This window comes from Pterocles gutturalis, unplaced genomic scaffold (assembly GCF_000699245.1).
Source record: "Pterocles gutturalis isolate BGI_N339 unplaced genomic scaffold, ASM69924v1 scaffold10487, whole genome shotgun sequence".
Classification (NCBI taxonomy): domain Eukaryota; kingdom Metazoa; phylum Chordata; class Aves; order Pterocliformes; family Pteroclidae; genus Pterocles; species Pterocles gutturalis.
In genome coordinates, this window is record NW_010115346.1 from 11,176 (window position 1) to 29,049 (window position 17,874).

The following is a 17,874-nucleotide window of genomic DNA, read 5'->3' on the forward strand; positions in this document are numbered from 1 at the left end:
GCCACCAGATGAAACAGGAGAGTACTATATGCTCCAGGAGCAAGTCAGTGAATATTTGGGCGTGACTTCCTTTAAAAGAAAATATCCAGGTATTTATTTTTAAAGATTTTCTTTTAAAAATCTCAGTCTTTGTACAGTTCGTATGTAGTCTGTGTCTCTGACTATAGCATGAGCCAACTTAGAAAAATACCCTGGCAAAAGCAGATCTGAATTATGTATTTTGTACTTTTTTTTTTTTTTTTTTGTTACTGGCATATTGAAAATGTATCTTATGGTTTTTGAAGTAGTTTAAGACTTTTTTGTTGTTGCCACTGAAAATCTGTAAACAAGTCTGATTTGGGGGTTAGACCAGCAGGTACCTTTTGAAAACTGACCTCAATTTTGGTTTTAAATATTTTTTTGGTGATTTCTTACTATATATAACTATATCACTATATTTTGTTTCCTGAATTGTGGCAAAATTTCTACACTGTGGAAGAATTTTTAAAAAAATGAATTGGGGAGGTTCTAGGATTTGAGCCTTCATTATTCAGCACTGTTAAATCTAGTTCTTCTGCCATGGAATTTATTTTTAAAAGGCATGTTAAAAGAAAAAAAAGGATGTACCTTCAGTGCTTGATAGTGTTTTCTGCATCTGAGCTCATATGTTTCTTCGGTATTTCTGTAAATCTGTAAATTCTACAGGCAGGGTACTCAGAAAAATTGACCATGACCCTACAGTGTATTAAGTTTCAAATTGATTTGTAAAATTAACATGTCTGTGGGAATAGTAATATAATACAGATTCTCACTGCCTGGAAATAAAATTGTCAAAATACTTTGTCACTGTTCATGGGGGAGTTTGAGTAACTGCACAGATTTTTATTGCTATTTTTTTGTTTTCTTTGGAGATTTAGAAAGACGAGATCTGTCTCACAAGGAGAAACTCTACCTCAGAGAACTAAATGTTATCACAGAGACTCAGTGCACACTAGGTAAGGAAACAAATTTTGAGATTCCTTGTTACAGTATTAAAAATATGACATGCTTAAAATGTGGTTCAGTTTGGTAGAGAAGAATCGCATCACTCTAAACTGAAAACGTAAATTCTGAAATGACAACTAGTTTATTATCAATTTGTGTAGATTTGCCATGAGGTATCAGTATTCTAGATTCATTATAAAAAAAACCTGCATCTATTCTAACTAGTTAGCAAAATCTTTTCTATGTTGTAAATTAACTTTTAGAACCTTTTTCTCCTTGAAAAGAGAACACCAGAATTTTTAAAATTAAAAAGTACATCAGTCCTGTTTGTTGAGCTAGCTGGAACTTGGCAAACATTAGTGTATCTTGTAGGGTTCAGCTTATATATTACAAGTTAGAAGGGTGTGTATTAAAGCACTTTAATTACCTGAAATGGAATGATGTCATTGATATGGCTTATACTGAGAGAGCTTGAAGTATTTTTTCTTCCACTGCTAATATGTGTGACTTGAAGCATGTTAGAGATTAAATGATGCCTGTCACATTTTTTTCTGTATATCATGGGGTTGTGCAAATGTAGTGTAATTTTATATACTAACAGTCTTTGGTATCCCTTTATTTCCTTTATTTCTCACCTGCTAGCTCTCTTGATTTTTTTTTTTTTTTGTTTTCTACTTAAATACACGGGAGAGAAAAGTATCTAATTTTTATGAATAGAAGCAAAATGCTATATTCTGCCTCATAGATCCAGTAGGGATGTGCTCTGAGTTAACTATCCATATTTTTTAAGGTTATATTTACAATCAGTGGTAGTAACATAAGTCAACCTCCATTCAGTTGTCAATGTTTGAAGATTAGTTGTGTTGGAACCTTTAAAGGAGGAGTTTTGCATTGCAGCTGCAAAGAGAGGCATTCTGACTTAATGAACGTCAAATGCTTTAATTGGGAGTCAGGAGTCTGTGTGCAGTTTGCTGCTCTGAATCGCCCTCAGTTCTTCCTTGATTTGTATAGAGAGGTTATGTAAACATCATCATTTCAGCTAAGATTCTGCGACTTAATGAAAGTAACACTTCGCCAGTATTGGAAAATGAAACTAACAGTTCACCAGGCCCCGCTTAGAACAGAGGTTCTGCCTCACAGGGGAATTTAGTAGGCAGCTGAGTCAACGTGAAGGGGTCTTTAGCTGTAAGCAAGAGAAGAAATTAACTTTGCCTCCTTGAGTAGAAGCAAACTCCTAGTCAGCCTTGAAAGCTTAACGGCCCAAGTTCTCTCCTACCTGAGAGAGAGAGAAGCATTGTACACGGCAGGTTGTTGTCTTTAGCTGCCCAAAAACTCGAGTTGATCATTGTGGGATATAAATAACCTACAGTTAGTTTTGCCAGATAGCATCATTATTGCTTTTATATATTTTAGGTCTAACAGCTTTGCGTAGTGATGAAGTAATTGATCTTATGATTAAAGAGTACCCTGCCAAACATGCTGAGTATTCTGTTATACTGCAAGAGAAAGAACGTCAGCGAATAACAGATCATTATAAAGAGTACTCTGTAAGTAACTTAGCTATGTTAAGTGAATCCAGATCTGTAACGTGTGGAGTATCAGAAAAGGTTATTCTCAAGCTGATCGTGAAATGTATGTGAATTAATAAAATTGTTTTTATTGCAGCAAATGCAACAGCAGAACACACAGAAAGTAGAAGCCAGTAAAGTTCCAGAATATATTAAAAAAGCTGCCAAGAAAGCTGCAGAATTCAACAGTAATTTAAACCGAGAGCGAATGGAAGAAAGAAGAGCCTATTTTGATTTACAGACACATGTAGGCAGATTTAAATTTCTTATCAATGTTATTAGGTAGCTCTTTGCTTGCTTTAGTAGAGTTGATTTTGGTACCATTTTAACTATTTTATTATCAAGGGTTTTGATTAGTTGTTTCAGTCATGGGGGTGCTGCTAAAAAAAATTATCTCAAATATATGTAATATGAAAACTTTTAATTTGAAAATACTTGTCCCAGGAATCTTTAAAAATTTCGGTGTTACTTTGTTGTCATGTCTTTAATCTGCTGCTAGTAGTGTAAAACTGAGAAGGATGTTTAGGTTAGTAAGAAACTTTGTTGCTAATGTATCTACTCATGTAAATGGCTTTTTCTGGTGTGGAACACTTCCAGAATTTTGCCTGAACAATACCTAGACTAAAAAAAATAAGCTGTTTATCCTCTGAAAGAGTGCTGCCTGTCAATTTTATACCTTTGATTTTGTTAGGTATAACATAATTTTTGTATTAGATATATTTCATGCTTGTGTGCCTGATTAAAAAAAAAAAAAACCTGTCATTTTGAGGCAAGGCTGTTCTGCGTGTGTAAAGACAGTAAAGCAAAAATTATCTCTGTGCAAACTGATCATGACAGTCTATTGGGGAAAGTTTGCATTTTTCTTATACTGACCTATGTTAAGAGGCAAGATGGTGGATTGGTTTTTTTTCTCTCTAAGGGAAGGAAGGCTTCTGTGTAAGCTTCTCCTTTCCATATATTTGTATTCTTAACAGGATATTTTTGTAGTACAGGCTGGTTTCGGCATTAGATGGACATGTTCTTGCTACCCTCTACCAATATGGAACAACAAGGATCATTCATGCTAAAGATGACAGTCACAAAAGTTAATGTTTACTGTTTCAGTTGTTAGATGTTAATTTTTTAAATATTTTGCATAATAGAATGTTAGAAGTAGTCAGACCAAATATTCATTCAGTTCACTAGACACTTATTGATCTGACTTAATCTGTAATGCTATTTTGTAAGTGGGGTCTCTTGCCATTTTAATGACTTGGATTCCCCATGGCAGAACTTGGGTAGCTGTTCCAACTCAATAAAAGGGAGAGTACGGCTAGTTAGAATATATTTGGGGGTGTAGAGGGTAAGGAAGGCTCAAAAGTTTGTATGTGAAACAAAAACTCTATTGTTTTGTATTAAACAATACAGATTATCCAGGTGCCTCAAGGAAAATACAAAATCTTACCTACAGAGAGAACAAAGGTTAGTCCTTATCCGGTGGCTCTCATACCCGGCCAGTTCCAGGAGTACTACAAAAGGTATTTTTTAAAGCACCCCAAGTGCTGATTCTGTTGCGCTGATCTATTTTATCTACATCTAGCAGATGGAAAACATTTCAGTGCATTTACTGTAAGGTTTTGAATTAATTTTATGCTTGAGACACTTGCTAGTCTAATAGATGCATAGCATGACAGCTTTTGTCAACAAAACAGTACTGGCTGCAAGGGTACTGTGTCTGCTGATGTATCGCAGTGCCTGAGATTTGGCCTGCTCAGATATTTACTGTGGTAAAAAGGGAAATTGATTTCACTCCTGCCACCCTCATGTGTTTACTTATGTGCCTCTGCATGTGTGCTAAGATTAATGTCGCCGTATCAAAATGTTATAATGCTGGCTTGTGGTCGGATGTCCTCCATGTGACAGTCTTACAGTCCTTTTTTAAATTTGTAGAAATTTTTTAATTAAAAAAAAAATTGGTCTTGTGGGTTAAGTTTAATGTTGGAATTGTAAGTGAGAGAGAAAGGTATTGCTAGTTGGATCTTTATATTTCATGAAAAAATGTATACTTGACTGTCTATGCAAATTTAGGACTTTACTAGTGGCATGCTCTCGTTTGACAAATACATACAGATTTGAAAATTATTGCCTAAGTTTTACCATGTGTACAACAGAGAGGTACTCATCCTATATGTGCACAGTTTTCTTTAGAGAAACTCTTTATCTGCGTATGCCTTGCTCATTCCAGTGTGTGTGCACACAGCCCACCACAAATGTGCATGTTACAGGGCATTCTTGAAGGACTTCAGTTTTATTAAATTAATTGAATTAAACTTATTAAATAGCTTCTTTAGTTTGCTCTTAGAAGCTGCAAGTGAAACTGCTTAGTCTTCTTAATGGAGGACACAACCTTTCAAAATATGCGTGAAAATATCCTACCTCTTACAATTCTTGTCCTTAATAGTATAATTAATTATTATAATATAAAGTACACATGCATTAATTTAATTTTTTTTAACTTTAGATACTCTCCAGATGAACTTCGTTACTTGCCATTAAACACAGCTCTTTATGAACCTCCTTTGGATCCAGAGCTGCCTGCGTTAGACAGTGATGGAGATTCAGATGATGCAGAGGAAGGGCGAGGTGATGAAAAACGGAAAACCAAAGGCAATTCGGTGAGACAAACTGAAAGTACTCTTCAAAAAATTTCCCTTCACTTTTGTTAGTTTCAATAATTTCATAGTAGAATCTTTAACATTTTCAAAAGGAAGGAAAATCGTAAAGTAAAAGTACTCCCTTTTTTAGTACTTCTCTTTATTTTATAAGATTGCTCTTCAGCTTTCCATTTTGCTCCATTTTTAAACAAATATTGGAAATTTCAGGCCCTTTCTTCCTTCTTTTTAAAGAAATCTTTAAGAATCTTCCCAACTGCAGGTCTTCATTATGCCCCTTTTTTCCCAAGGAGAAGTTGCTAGCGTTTCTAAGAGGAATGAACACTGTAGTTCAGGTCACTGTATATTTTACTCTTGAAGTCCCACAGAATCTTATCACTAGAGCAAAGATGTCAGTAGCCTGGTAACTTTTTATTCTTGTGATGTAGAAGCAGGAAGTACTCAATACAGAAACAGTTACTTTATTACAATTTAAAGAGAAAGTAAAAAGCCCTTTTTTTTTTTTTGCTTTACGATACATCTTTTAAAAAATGTTTATGTTCTCTCTACTTATGCAAATGCAAAATTAACTCTTTCTAGCAATTAAGGGAAACTTTCACATACCTACCTTGATAGCGTTCTAAGCGCTTAAGAGCAGTTGAGCTTCAGGTGAGCTGTCCAAGTCTAAGTGAACCATTGGTGTGTTGGTGACATCCACTTCCCCAAAGTTTAACCCTAATTTCAGAGAAATGGAAATTAAAATAACAGATGCATTTAACAGTTTCTAATTCAATTGACGATATGATGGGTATATATAATGCTAAGTTTTGCCAAATAAACACTTATTTTGTTTGTTGAATATTCATAAGGTACTCATAACTGAAGAAGAAGGGAAGGGGTGAGCTTGTAGGTTATCAAGGGAGAGATAGTTGTTAATATCCCCTCTGCTTGCAATTTTTTGAGGAAAAAAAAATATAAATTTAGCATGCTAAATGTCCAATCAAAACTTTGCTGTAATCATACTCCACTTTTTTTACAGTTGGTCTTTGACCATTGCTTTCCAGTTCAATTTTTCACTGACTTCCATTCGCCGTAGTGGTAAAGAAAAGTAAGTGGACTGAGCAGTGTCCTTTCATGTTCCACAAAAGTTCGGAAGTCTTTTTGGTGACAGAACGTAGAAAGGAAAATGTTGCCCTTTGTGTTGGAAAAGTGTAGGGAATTAAAATGAGATCCCTGTGACGTGAATTTGGCTATGGGAGCAGGTGTTCTTTGCTAGTCATTGAGGCGTGTTGTTGGGGAAAAAGATCCATCGAACACAAAGATGGGCAGTTGTCAGGCCTCTTTTCCTGAGTTTTGGACTATACCATTCGTCAGATCTCCCTGGTGAGTCCTGCAATATGCTTGATGCTTTTTCCTTTTTCACCCTCCCCATTGTTGGAGTCAGGTAGCAATCCTCCTGTTCTGTAATGTTTTACTTGACTTGTCCTAAATAACCCTGCACCTAAAATAACAGTGAAACACCATTTTTTGTTGCCACAGTTTGCTTTGCTTTTGTGTTATACTCCTCCCTTTGCCCTGTGTCTGTTTTGTCTGTTTTGATTTTAGGCTCTGGGGCATAGGCTGATTACTGTTATGTTTGTACAGGGTGCCTTTTATCATAGGGCACCGTTATTATTTGGCCTTTTGGTTTTTATTGTAGTAAATATGATTAATCTTATTGCTTTCTTCTGGAGCTTTTTGGAGGCCTTATTTAACGCTTTTCTGAGAAAAATCTTGTGCTGCTGCTCTTAATTGTGCTTACATTGATCTCTCATCCCCTTTGAACCTCTTCCCCTCTTTCTTGCCTCCCCATTAAAAAAAAAAAAAAAAAGCTTTAACTGCAGCATAAATTCTGTTTGGTTCTGTATTAAATATTGAAGTGTGTTTTGCCTTTGATGGCATTCTGCTGCAATCCAAATTAGATATTTACATTTCTCCTGGTGAAAATAGTAGATGAGGGTGGCAGAAAAAACCTTCACAAGCTTAATTCAAGGGCAGTGTTATTTGGAAGTATACTTCAAATGTGTGGCAAGGGCACTTTTAGCTTCTTGCTGGCCCTTTACCTGCTAAACAACATCTTGCATGTAGTGGATTTCTTGATGACTTTTAAAGGAAAATGGTTCAAAGAATTACACTGTTGTGCTCCCCGTTCTGGTATCAAAACCAACGGGAAAACATGAGTACTATTGCTGGTGCCAGTCTCTTAGCATGAGAAAAAATAGATAATGAAGGTTATGAGCAAAGGTGTTCTAGATTGTGATGTACCCCATGCTTTTGCAGAAGGAAAAATGCGTCCTTCTTTTACCTTAGTTTGCTCTAAGATGTAGGAAAGACTTGTCTGTCTATCCAAAAAAAAAAAATATATATATAGCTATGGTATTTTTATTATAGGACAATTCGTCTGGCAATGTATCTGAAGGTGATTGCGCCACAGACAACCAGGAGGATTCTTTTCAGGGAAGACAAAAAACAAGAGACAAAAGTGCTACTCCAAGAAAAGATGGTTCCAAACGTTCTGTATTATCCAAATCAGTTCCTGGGTACAAGGTAGAAGAAAAAAGCCCCTGACTGAACTTGTTTCTTGACCAGCCTCTCCCTGAAATACTTGTTTTTTCAGTAATATGGAACTTCTGCTTGCTGTACTTCACTAGCTGCTCTCCTGCTGTGTGCTCCATATGTTTGCTTCCTTACTCTCTTTCTGCTTTTATTTCACATGGGCCTTTTCTTTACCCTGGCTATACAGTGGCCTCTGTTTCTGTTAACTTCTCAGATTCCCAGGCAGTAACACCAGAAAAATCCATCGTGGATTTATCATTGGAACTCTACAACTTTCTGTCTGCCGTAACGTAGCAGTCAGAACTACTTGCCAGTTCAAAATTAGCATTCGGTATTTTTTTTTTTCTTCCTGCTGTTTAGTATGGCAGCATACCAAGAGATCAGTGCTGTAAGTGCAGCTATGTGGCTGAACATATTGTTATGACGTTCATTTTAAATACAGCCTTTCATCCTGAGATGTTATGATATATAGGATGGAAAGCAAGAAGCTTATTATAGTTGTATAGGCAACACTACATAACCTCTTTAACAGTATATGGAAAATAGCTTTTTATGTAGCTCATACTATATAGAAATATTTGTGGGCAATGTGCTTTTATCCAAGCTAAAAACTTGGTGAGGATGTTAAAACATTTCAGCTGTCAAGCAATGATTGCCAAAACGAAGACCCAAATCATCAGTATTACTGTATAATTAAAAATTAAGATAGAAATAAGATTAAGGTAAAAATACTTTTCAGAAGAAATGGGAATTTACATGCATTATTGATGTGTTCTTATTCTGAATACTAAGAGAGAATCTGAATATAATGTAACACTTTTAAAGCACATTATTGCCTAGTCCTGTTCTACTGAAAGGAATGAGAATTTTCCACTGACTTACGTTGAAGCAGGAATAGACCCATAAAGAGGGAAAACACTACATTAAGATGGGGTTTGGTAGTTAGCAATCAGGAATGCTTGTTAAGAGAGGTTCTGGAAAAAGGACCATTTTTGGCAGTGACAAGATTGTACATATTGAGAAACTGTCTCAGCAAAAATGAGTTCTTGATGGCTTGCATTTTGTATTCATAAATATTTACTGACTGTATTTACTACGTTAACAGTAAATAAACTATAACTTCTGTTAAGAAGCTAATTTCCATCAAGAATTGGACAGCTTTGATAAATTTTCTCTCCATACAGTATCTGTGCAAGTTCATAACAGATAGCAAGCTCCAGTTGTGTTTTGAGGAAGTTACTAAGATATATGCAAACTATAGAGATTTGGACTGTGGTACCATATGTATATTTTTTATATGTAATTTTGCAAATTATTGTAGACACAAAATACATACCAATATTCCCATGAACACAAAATCAGAAGATGGAGCTTGAAATTTTTTTTAGCTTTGTTTAACTTGATATTAGAGATAGGGTGCCACTGGTTTACAGAAGTTCCATTTAGCTGCGAGATGCCTTGAGTGTTTGGTTAGTCTGATCTATTTCATGGCCTTACGAGTGCACAGAGGACTGATGGAGCAGAACTTTTTTGCAAAGTTCTGAACTTCTAATTGTAGAAGAATAATGGTAGTGTTACAGCATTGCATTTTGAAAATGGATTCCTGTAGCAATTACTTGTTGGTTCAAAATCACCAACTATTAATAAAAAGGTATTCCTGTCATCTCAGCACCACATCTTTGCAATGTTAGTGCACCCTGCCTGCATTGGCCGTCAGGCTGTTGATAAGTCAAAGGTGGTGATGTTGTGTTGCGAGGTTGAGAGGATTGGCTTGCTTGTTTGTAGGAACATCTAAATGCTTTCAGTAAACGCAATTACATGAGCTGTTTTAACTGGTGAGACAGAAAGATCCATGTTTGTTAGTCTATAAAAACACCAGATGATGATATACCATATGTGCCTGAACGTTAAGGCACTTTGAGCTGAAGGCTTACCTGATTTAAAATGTTGTCCCTGTGAATTCTAAATCTTTGTAATACTTTTGTTCTGTATTTGTTCTCTAATATTTGACTATTTTTGTAGGACAGTAATCTTTTGGTGACATGTAGTTAAAATTGAAGGATAATTGCTATGGCGTCAACGTGCAAATGTATAGTTATAGCCACATGATGAGTATTACAGGATTCATACATTTCCACTGAATTATTTTTGAGTAAAAGAAATAATGTATTTTATATGGAGCCATTTTTATTGTCAGTTCTTTAACAAAGAACGGTTAGCGTGTGTTTTACGTTTTGTCATGTTACAAGTAAGCGAGTTTTCGTTGCTGCAGGACTGGCTACTGCAATTGCACACACAGGGTACTGTTAAAAGTACAGGAGATGTGTTTTTGCACATAAAACTGAAATGTATCGAGAAACTATATTTCATAACACTTCTGTTTCAGGTCATTGTATATGGAAATGGAACGCTTTACATTCAGAGTAGGACCTTATAAAAATGGGGTAGCTGGCATGCTTACTTTGAGAGCTGCAGCACAGCGGCATGGAAGTGAAAACTCACAGAGCAGGCAGTCATCATTTTGACGCTGCGTTCATTTTCTCTCCCCTCCTCTTCCCAATAAGATGAGGATGTAGAAAGCAAAATTCACTCTAATCAGGTGGGATATTGTGACTTCCCATTTGGATTTGATAGCCTTTTTCCACAGTGTTTCTAAAAGACATTGAACTCATTTCAAATGTGAGTAGTCTTGGTTTTTGTTTTTTTTTCCCTTTTGCAAAACTACTTTCATACTGTTGGAACTTTATTATTAATAGGCTGTGATTCTCATCCCCCCAACAGGGACGATTTCAAATGAGCGCAATTTGGTGAAGTAAGAATAGATGGAAGCATTGTTAGAAGTGTCTAACTTTAGAATTATGTGTATCAGAGTGTTAATTACCACGTACCCTACTGCAGGTACAGTGACTGAAAAGTAGCTCACTTTAGTTTTGCTGGAGTACAAGGGAGTATGCTGCTGGACATGAAAGGCAGTAAAATACAAATCCATAACAAACCAGAAGTCTGATTAGAAAAGCGCACTATTCTAGAAAGGTTTGGTTTACTTAGATAAAAACACAATTTAAAAAATTAGAATGTCTAAAGAAATGAGAATCTAAACAACGGAAGGGTAAATGCTGCAACACTGTTGAGGTTTAAGCATGTGCCGCTTTTGTTGAGAGGAGCAGGGTATAAAAGTATACATGTAGGACACAATAGTTACCAGTAAAACAGTTTATGTGTGGTTTTGCTTCAATTATATTTATTATTTTGTAGAGACATTTGTGAATGTTAGACTTCTTTTATTGTTTTATTATATTTATGTATAAAACAGGTTGACTCTGCTTTTTTAAAAAATAAATAAGCATAAAAAGTCTGTATGAATGCCTCTGTCATCTTTTGAAGGAAGTTACCTATAAACATCTGGTATGGTGTTTTGTTTTCTTAAGTAAAACTTTTAGACAAGATAATTTGAAGCAGACTGTAGCCATGTTTTAATATAAAAAGCAGATTGAAAACTTAAAAAATTGAAGCAATGCATCCTGACTACTTAAAAATTGCTCAAGATCTTAATTATCCTGTGAGGTGCTAGAAGAAACTGGCGGGGAAATAGACTTCAAGACAAGTTGTATTGCAAAAGATCACAGTAACCTTATTTCATATATATGTATATATATACTTTTCACTTTTTAAAATGTATTTTAAAATTAAACTCCATTCTTCTCTCCACATGTGGTTGGTAGTTGATCGGGGCTGTTGCTGCCTATTGGCAAGCCATTTAGTTCCTTAGAAAAGAGGATGTGCCTTGAACTCCCTCTAGTATCTGCATCTTTGCAGCAACATTTTTTTTTAAAAGCTCTGGCACTAGTTGATTTAACATCAGTGAGTACTCTATCAATTTTAAACCACATTTCTCAGTGATTTCAGTATGCAGAAGTCAAAGCCCAACAATATAACTACTGCAATATTTCTGAAATTGATAATGCCTTACTTCTTCCTTGTTCCTTGTCAGGATAAAACTCTTGTTGGTTGGGACACAGAATACATACACAGCTGTTACCCATTGTAGCAGCCTGCTAGTTGTCTCTTACCTTTTAAATGGATCTCATGGACCCAAGTACTCTCCAGATGATCACTTAGAAAGCCGATGAATGTAAAACTAGTTAAAGGCAAGGGTGTGTGTTTCTAACGGCGATTATGACTGGATACAACAAAGAATGGTAAAACAGATAGCTGTGTACAGCATAGCTAACCAGGTATTCTGAAATTAAAGCTACAAGAATCAAGTTGGTTGCTTTTGTAATTAATTTTCTATATTTAGGGCCAAATGTAATGCAAATAGAAAGTTGTATTTAATTTCTGTCATAAAGAAGAAATCCGCATGAAGATTCAGAAAGAAGTATTCTATATTGAAAACAAATTGCTGAAATTCGTAATGCTATGTCACATTTAATTTATATTGAGGGGCATTTTAGCTGATGGATTCATAGGAAGAAGCTAGTACGTGCTTTTGCTCCAGTTTGATTTACATATAACTCTGTGTGCCAAATGCTAAATTTTATGTAGTTAATCTACATTTTTTTTCAGTGCTGCTGCTTGTCAGTTACTATCATATGTTTGAAGGTTCGCACATCGTAGCAGATAGTTCATTAATTTTTAAGAGTTAAGGAGATATATGACATTTCCTTTGAAACCTGTAAATTCTTCTGGAATGAATTTATAGCCCTCTTCTACCCTTCCAGCCAAAGGTCATTCCAAATGCTATATGTGGAATTTGTCTGAAGGGTAAGGAGTCCAACAAGAAAGGAAAAGCTGAAGCTCTTATACATTGCTCCCAGTGTGACAACAGTGGTAAGTAACTGTGTACGCTAACAGGATTCCTAAGGGAGTTTGTCTGACAGATCTTTTTTGGAAATACTTGGTGTACTCCACTCGTGTTCCAACAGTTCAGTTGCCTTTTCTGTCCTTCGTTAAGATTCCGTCTCTATTTAATGTTATGTTTAACACTCGGTGCACTGTGGGATCTCACCAGGAGGTGACCTAAGCTTCAGCGCCTGTAAAAGCAGTCTAACTAACTTGACATTTTGTTTCAGACAGAAAAATAATAATATTGGTTTTAATCTAGGCCACCCTTCTTGCCTTGATATGACCCCGGAGCTTGTGGCTATGATTAAGACTTATTCTTGGCAATGTATGGAGTGTAAAACATGCATTATATGTGGGCAGCCTCACCACGAAGAAGAAATGATGTTCTGTGATGTCTGTGACCGTGGTTATCACACTTTCTGTGTGGGGCTTGACGCTATCCCTTCAGGTAATAAAGTTAAAATTAATTGTTCCCTTCCCACCTCCTCTGAGTCCTGGGCTTTCTCTGTCAGAATTAATCTCTGCATTGCTTTTGAAAGAACAGTTTAAACAAAGTGTGAAGGGTAGGAATAAGCAACAGTCTAGGAAAGCATTCACACTGTAGGAGTCCATTTTTTTTACCAAGCTTTATTTCTGTATATTTGGTTGCACACAGTTTAACCTGGCAATTCCTGTACAAGAAATAGAATTGGCTTTTACAACAGAATCTGAACTGACTTGCTCAGAACTAGGTGGGGTTTTTTTTTCCATATCCACAGAACACTGAGAACAATTACCTCTTTTCATAAAAGAAATCTGTAAAGAGGCTGTATTGCTGCATATTACTGGAGTATAGCTTTCACATTAATAGAGTGTTTGTGCTCTTATTTCAGTTCCTGAACTAAAAGTATGCTCAATATTTATTAAATACTTTTTTAAACCCCTTTTTCCCCCTTTTTTTTCTTAAACATCAAAGCTGGAAGTGAAGTACCTAGGTGCCAGGCAGACTGTACCTTTAAATTACCTGGTTGCTTGTATCACCTGGCCAACTCCAGGCCATGTAAAGAAAATAACTGGTAGTACTGGTGTTTTTCACCTAATACTAAATCCCTGGTAAGTTCATGGACAAGTATTCAGTTGCTACAAGTGCTATAGTGACAGTATTTCCTGTAACTTCCACTATACATTCCCGTGTTGGGAAGCACTGGCACCAGCTGTCACTTCAGGACAGGTTCCGGGCTCACCTAAGGAAAGAACCTAAACAAAACAGAGAACATGCCTGTAAAACTATGAAGTTACCAAAGCAGGCTGTGTGATTCCAGCTGTCATAAAATAAACAGTTAAATGCTTCTGCTCAGCCATCAGTAAATGATTCTGGTGATGAACCCCTGCTGGCAGTTTAATCCATGCTGTACTGAAATAAACTGACGCTGGTTTGGGGATGGAGACCTTGTACCTGTGGCAGGAAAGCAACATTTCCCAACTGCCACTCATTTCTGCTCAACATAAGTACCCATAACCTTGAATTGTGGTCACTCCTGTGAAAATAACTTGCAAACTGATAGTTTTTCAAGTTCTTTCCTAATAACCATCTCCTTAGCAGTGCTGCCACTTCCTGAGGCCCACGATGATGAGTGTAGCCCCTTGTTACATGGAATGAGCCTGCAACGGAGGGTGAATTTTATATGCTGCTTTCTGTACCTTTTAGAAAAGATGCTTATGTTTTAAAGAAAAGCACTGGTTGTTTACATTAAAGGAGGTACTGCAAACAGCTGAGCACCTCTTAGAATGGAGAAAGGTGTGTTAACTAAATGAGTAACAAAGGTAGTTTCCCAATAATCGATAACTTTCTTTTCTTAGGTCGCTGGATTTGTGATTGTTGTCAGAAAGACCCTCCCGTACCCCGAAGAGGAGGAAGAGGGGGGAAAAACAGCAAGGAGGGCTAAAAAACCCCCAAAACTTGCTGTCCAAAACTTAACTGCACAAATTAAAGTAATATTTTGTTGTTATTTAACCAATCACTCTAAGAGGAACAGTGCCACTTTTTTTTTTCTTTTTACCAAATAAACTTTTAATTTTGGCTATATATATATATAATGATTTTTTGTGATACAACTCAGGGATCATGTCCTGTCAGATGTCTAGCTAGAGACAGACAAGCCAAATCCCCACCAAAGAGAGAAGGCTTTCAGTAATGAAATTTAAATTTTACATGCACCATTTGTATAAAATTATAGTAACATATTTGTTTATTTCAGTGCACTCATCAGTAAGCTCTCTGAAAAGAAAATTACAGAGCAATTTAAATATACACTATTTGCATAGCAACTGGTTATTTTGAAAGACAACCAAAGCAAAAAATATTCCTGGAAAAGCTAACTTTCAAGGAAGAGTGGGCATGACCTAACCTTCTTAGAATGTAATGCAAATTCCTTCCAGCAGAAATTTTCTTTGCAAGCTAATGACTTATTCATAAAGATGTACTAAAAATAAAAATATCACAGAAAGCTGTAAGGGGAGGTATAAGAAAACACCTCTCAAGTTCAAGACACTAAACACTGTGTTGCTTTCAACAAGAAATGAAAACATCGTATTGACAAGTGACAACAGCTGAAGGCTTACTCTCCCCTGCAGTGAAGAAGTAACACGCACTTGATTCGGGTCCTGGATTTGCAGAGGTGATGAGTGACTGGACAGACCTCTGCTTGATGGATGGTTGACTTGATGGAGAGCACAAGTAGTCAAAACAGAGATCATCTATCCCCTTAGGTGACTGATGGGTTTTGCCTTCCTTCACCCTAGGCTCCTCAACTTGAAGATGCTCAAAAGCCATTGCTGATTAGTTTTACTGGTGATACTTGCTCAGAGAAAAGAGTAATTTCATTTATCAGTATGGTCTAGATTGAGAGGGGGCACTGAAGTGCAGTGCTAACTTTATAAAAAGAATGACAGAAAATTCTGAATTGATTTTCCTAAGCACCTGTTTAAAGTGAATTTAACAAGATCCCAACCATACATTCATTTTTAAGCCCTGATCTCAGAAGAACACTGCAAATACTGTGCTTGCTGCTTATTTTACAGATGGGGAGGTGTTACAACATAAAATTAAATATGGCTTTTTCCCCCACTTCCTTTCTAGTTTAGGAAAAGTAACCTGAATGCCTCTTCAGGAAACATAACAAAGAGTATTAAAATATTACAGCAAGTCCTTCGTGTTCAGTGTCACAGGCTGAAGTGTGATTTAGTCCAGTGTTTATCAATTTAAAAAAGAATTTCAAGTATTAATTTCAAGATTCCAAAAAGTATAGTCCAGAAAACAGATTCCTCATCCTGAGATTCATCTTCTGCAGACTGTGAGTATTTCTGGTTTGCCTCCATCTCCTTGGGGTTGTAAGAAGCCTCGCCAAATGGATACTGTACAACTGTTCGATCGTTGTATACTTTCATTTCAAACTCGCTCTCCAGGTGAGAGGGGTGACCATAAATCCCTATCCCCACTGGGCGGCGGAAGTGCGCGGGGACGTGGACAACATCTTGGCCGCAAGTTACAGATTGTAACTCGTATTCGTCAAAGCTGGGGTGAAGAGTCATATCGGATACATACAAGTCTGCATCACCTTTTAAACTCTGCATCTGAAGTACTATCTTGCCCTCGTGATTTAGTCTCAAATAGCTGTAGTTTCCTGCTCCAATCTGACCTTGGACAACATGAAGAAGAATCCATTCTTCAGGTACTTCCTCTTCCTCAAAGGTATTTACCACCAGTAGTACTTGAGCTGCCACAAATACTATCAGGATTCTTCTCCAGCACGCTGCCATGGTCTTAACTCTTCCTGTGTACCGTGCACTACACTGTGAACACAAAACAATTCAGATTTTACCATGTTCCACTCCTGGAAGGAACATTTTTTAAAAATTGGATCATTTTTAGACATCACCTCTAGTCCATATAAAGTTAAACGATTTCAATTAAGTATGTTCATTAACTTCTTTTTTAATAGTAACAAAACCCATTGCCAAGATTCAAAGCTCTGTAGGATTAAAATGGCTTGAGTTCCTTAAAGAAGTTAAACAGGAAGTAAACAGCTGCTATTTCATCCAGAACTGACACAAAGATGTTAGTTCATTCTACCTGCATACATGCTGAATTTTTACAGGTACCAGAAGAGATGAAACGCAATAATGATTTTAGCTTCAATTTAAATCAACAGAGTTAAAAAAGAAAGCTTGAAGGTGAGCTGTGTATCAGGTATTTAGGGCATCCTATTTGTTCTCCCATCCTCTCATCAACTCCAGGAGACAGTCAAGGTGCAGATCTGGATGTATGCATGAAGAAGGATGCATTCTGATTTGCACTGGGAACGGAGTTAGAAATAAAAACAAATTATGTAGTGAGATAATAACGTTAATTTATGATTAATTGTTTCTAGTACTAGACTTGGCATGTGTTCCCTGAAAATGCATTTACTTTCCTGAAGACTGTTACTGTACAAGTGCTCAGCTCTTCACAGCACTTGGTAACGTAGCAGAACACTGAAGTTACTGGGGCGAGGGGGAGATGGAAGAGACAGCTGCAAGATGAAAGCTCTTCCACCCCTTCCCTCCTTGTTGCACGCTCCCAGCCAGACAGCCAGAGCCTGCCTGCAGCACTCCAGTACTCAGAACAGTTGCACTAAGTGTGTGTGTACAAACCAGCAAGCTCGGCACCTTGCTGAAGGCTTCCAAAGCGTGCAGCTGGCTGAATTTGACATGGAGATCACAGGCAAGTACAGGAGCCACGAGCATCCACAGTTTCATACTTCAGATGAAGAGCTTCATCCTCTCATTCCTTCCACATGGACGCTACAACTACCTTTACACATGAAAGCTGCCAGGAAGTTGTTTTGTACCCTGCTAGCATCAGAACAAACTGCATTACTTCCACGGGGATAGCACTTCAACCTTAGAGATTTTACAGTTCCGCAGATCTAGGGAAAAAAAAAAGTACAACTATTTCTGTAGTTCCAAGTTCGCTGCCCTAGAAGCCTCTGCCCTGCCAGGCCACAATTCTGCACAGACAGCAGAAAAGGAGTAAGGAAGCTCAGCGTTCCCAGAACCTGCCAGACTGACAAAACCCCCCAACAGCGGCAGGAAAACTGTCTCGGGGAACTGACTCCAGCATTGAAGAAAACTCCCCATCTGAGCAGAAAATAAGTTACCTTGGGACAAACGGGAGCGTTCCGGCGCTGGAAGAGCACTTGGGAGGAGAGGCGACGGCAGGAGACCTTAGACAGATCCAAGGGCGCCTCCGCCCG

At 37.1% G+C, this 17,874-nt stretch overlaps 2 protein-coding genes across 2 annotated transcripts in view; one reads left to right on the forward strand and one right to left on the reverse strand.

The window, feature by feature from the left end:
• The window catches only part of PHF10 (PHD finger protein 10), a 23,393-nt gene extending 8,867 nt beyond the window's left edge, over positions 1 to 14,526 (forward strand). Inside the window, 10 exon segments of the mRNA XM_010075153.1 lie at positions 1 to 89; positions 891 to 974; positions 2,377 to 2,510; positions 2,629 to 2,778; positions 3,939 to 4,048; positions 5,032 to 5,185; positions 7,592 to 7,747; positions 12,478 to 12,586; positions 12,861 to 13,049; positions 14,441 to 14,526. The exon segment at positions 1 to 89 is cut by the window's left edge and continues 16 nt beyond it. Coding sequence (XP_010073455.1) covers positions 1 to 89; positions 891 to 974; positions 2,377 to 2,510; positions 2,629 to 2,778; positions 3,939 to 4,048; positions 5,032 to 5,185; positions 7,592 to 7,747; positions 12,478 to 12,586; positions 12,861 to 13,049; positions 14,441 to 14,526 — 1,261 coding nt within the window.
• Positions 14,527 to 15,604: 1,078 nt separating this feature from the next.
• LOC104462988 (chromosome unknown open reading frame, human C6orf120) lies at positions 15,605 to 16,400 on the reverse strand. The gene has a single exon (XM_010075155.1). It carries the CDS (start codon positions 16,397 to 16,399, stop codon positions 15,842 to 15,844), a length of 558 nt encoding a protein of 185 aa, XP_010073457.1. The 5' UTR covers position 16,400; the 3' UTR covers positions 15,605 to 15,841.
• Between the last annotated feature and the right edge of the window lie 1,474 nt (positions 16,401 to 17,874).

Excerpts from the sequence above, each read along its gene's own strand:
- LOC104462988 (XM_010075155.1), bottom strand. The coding sequence starts at position 16,399 with ATGGCAGCGTGCTGGAGAAGAATCCTGATAGTATTTGTGGCAGCTCAA.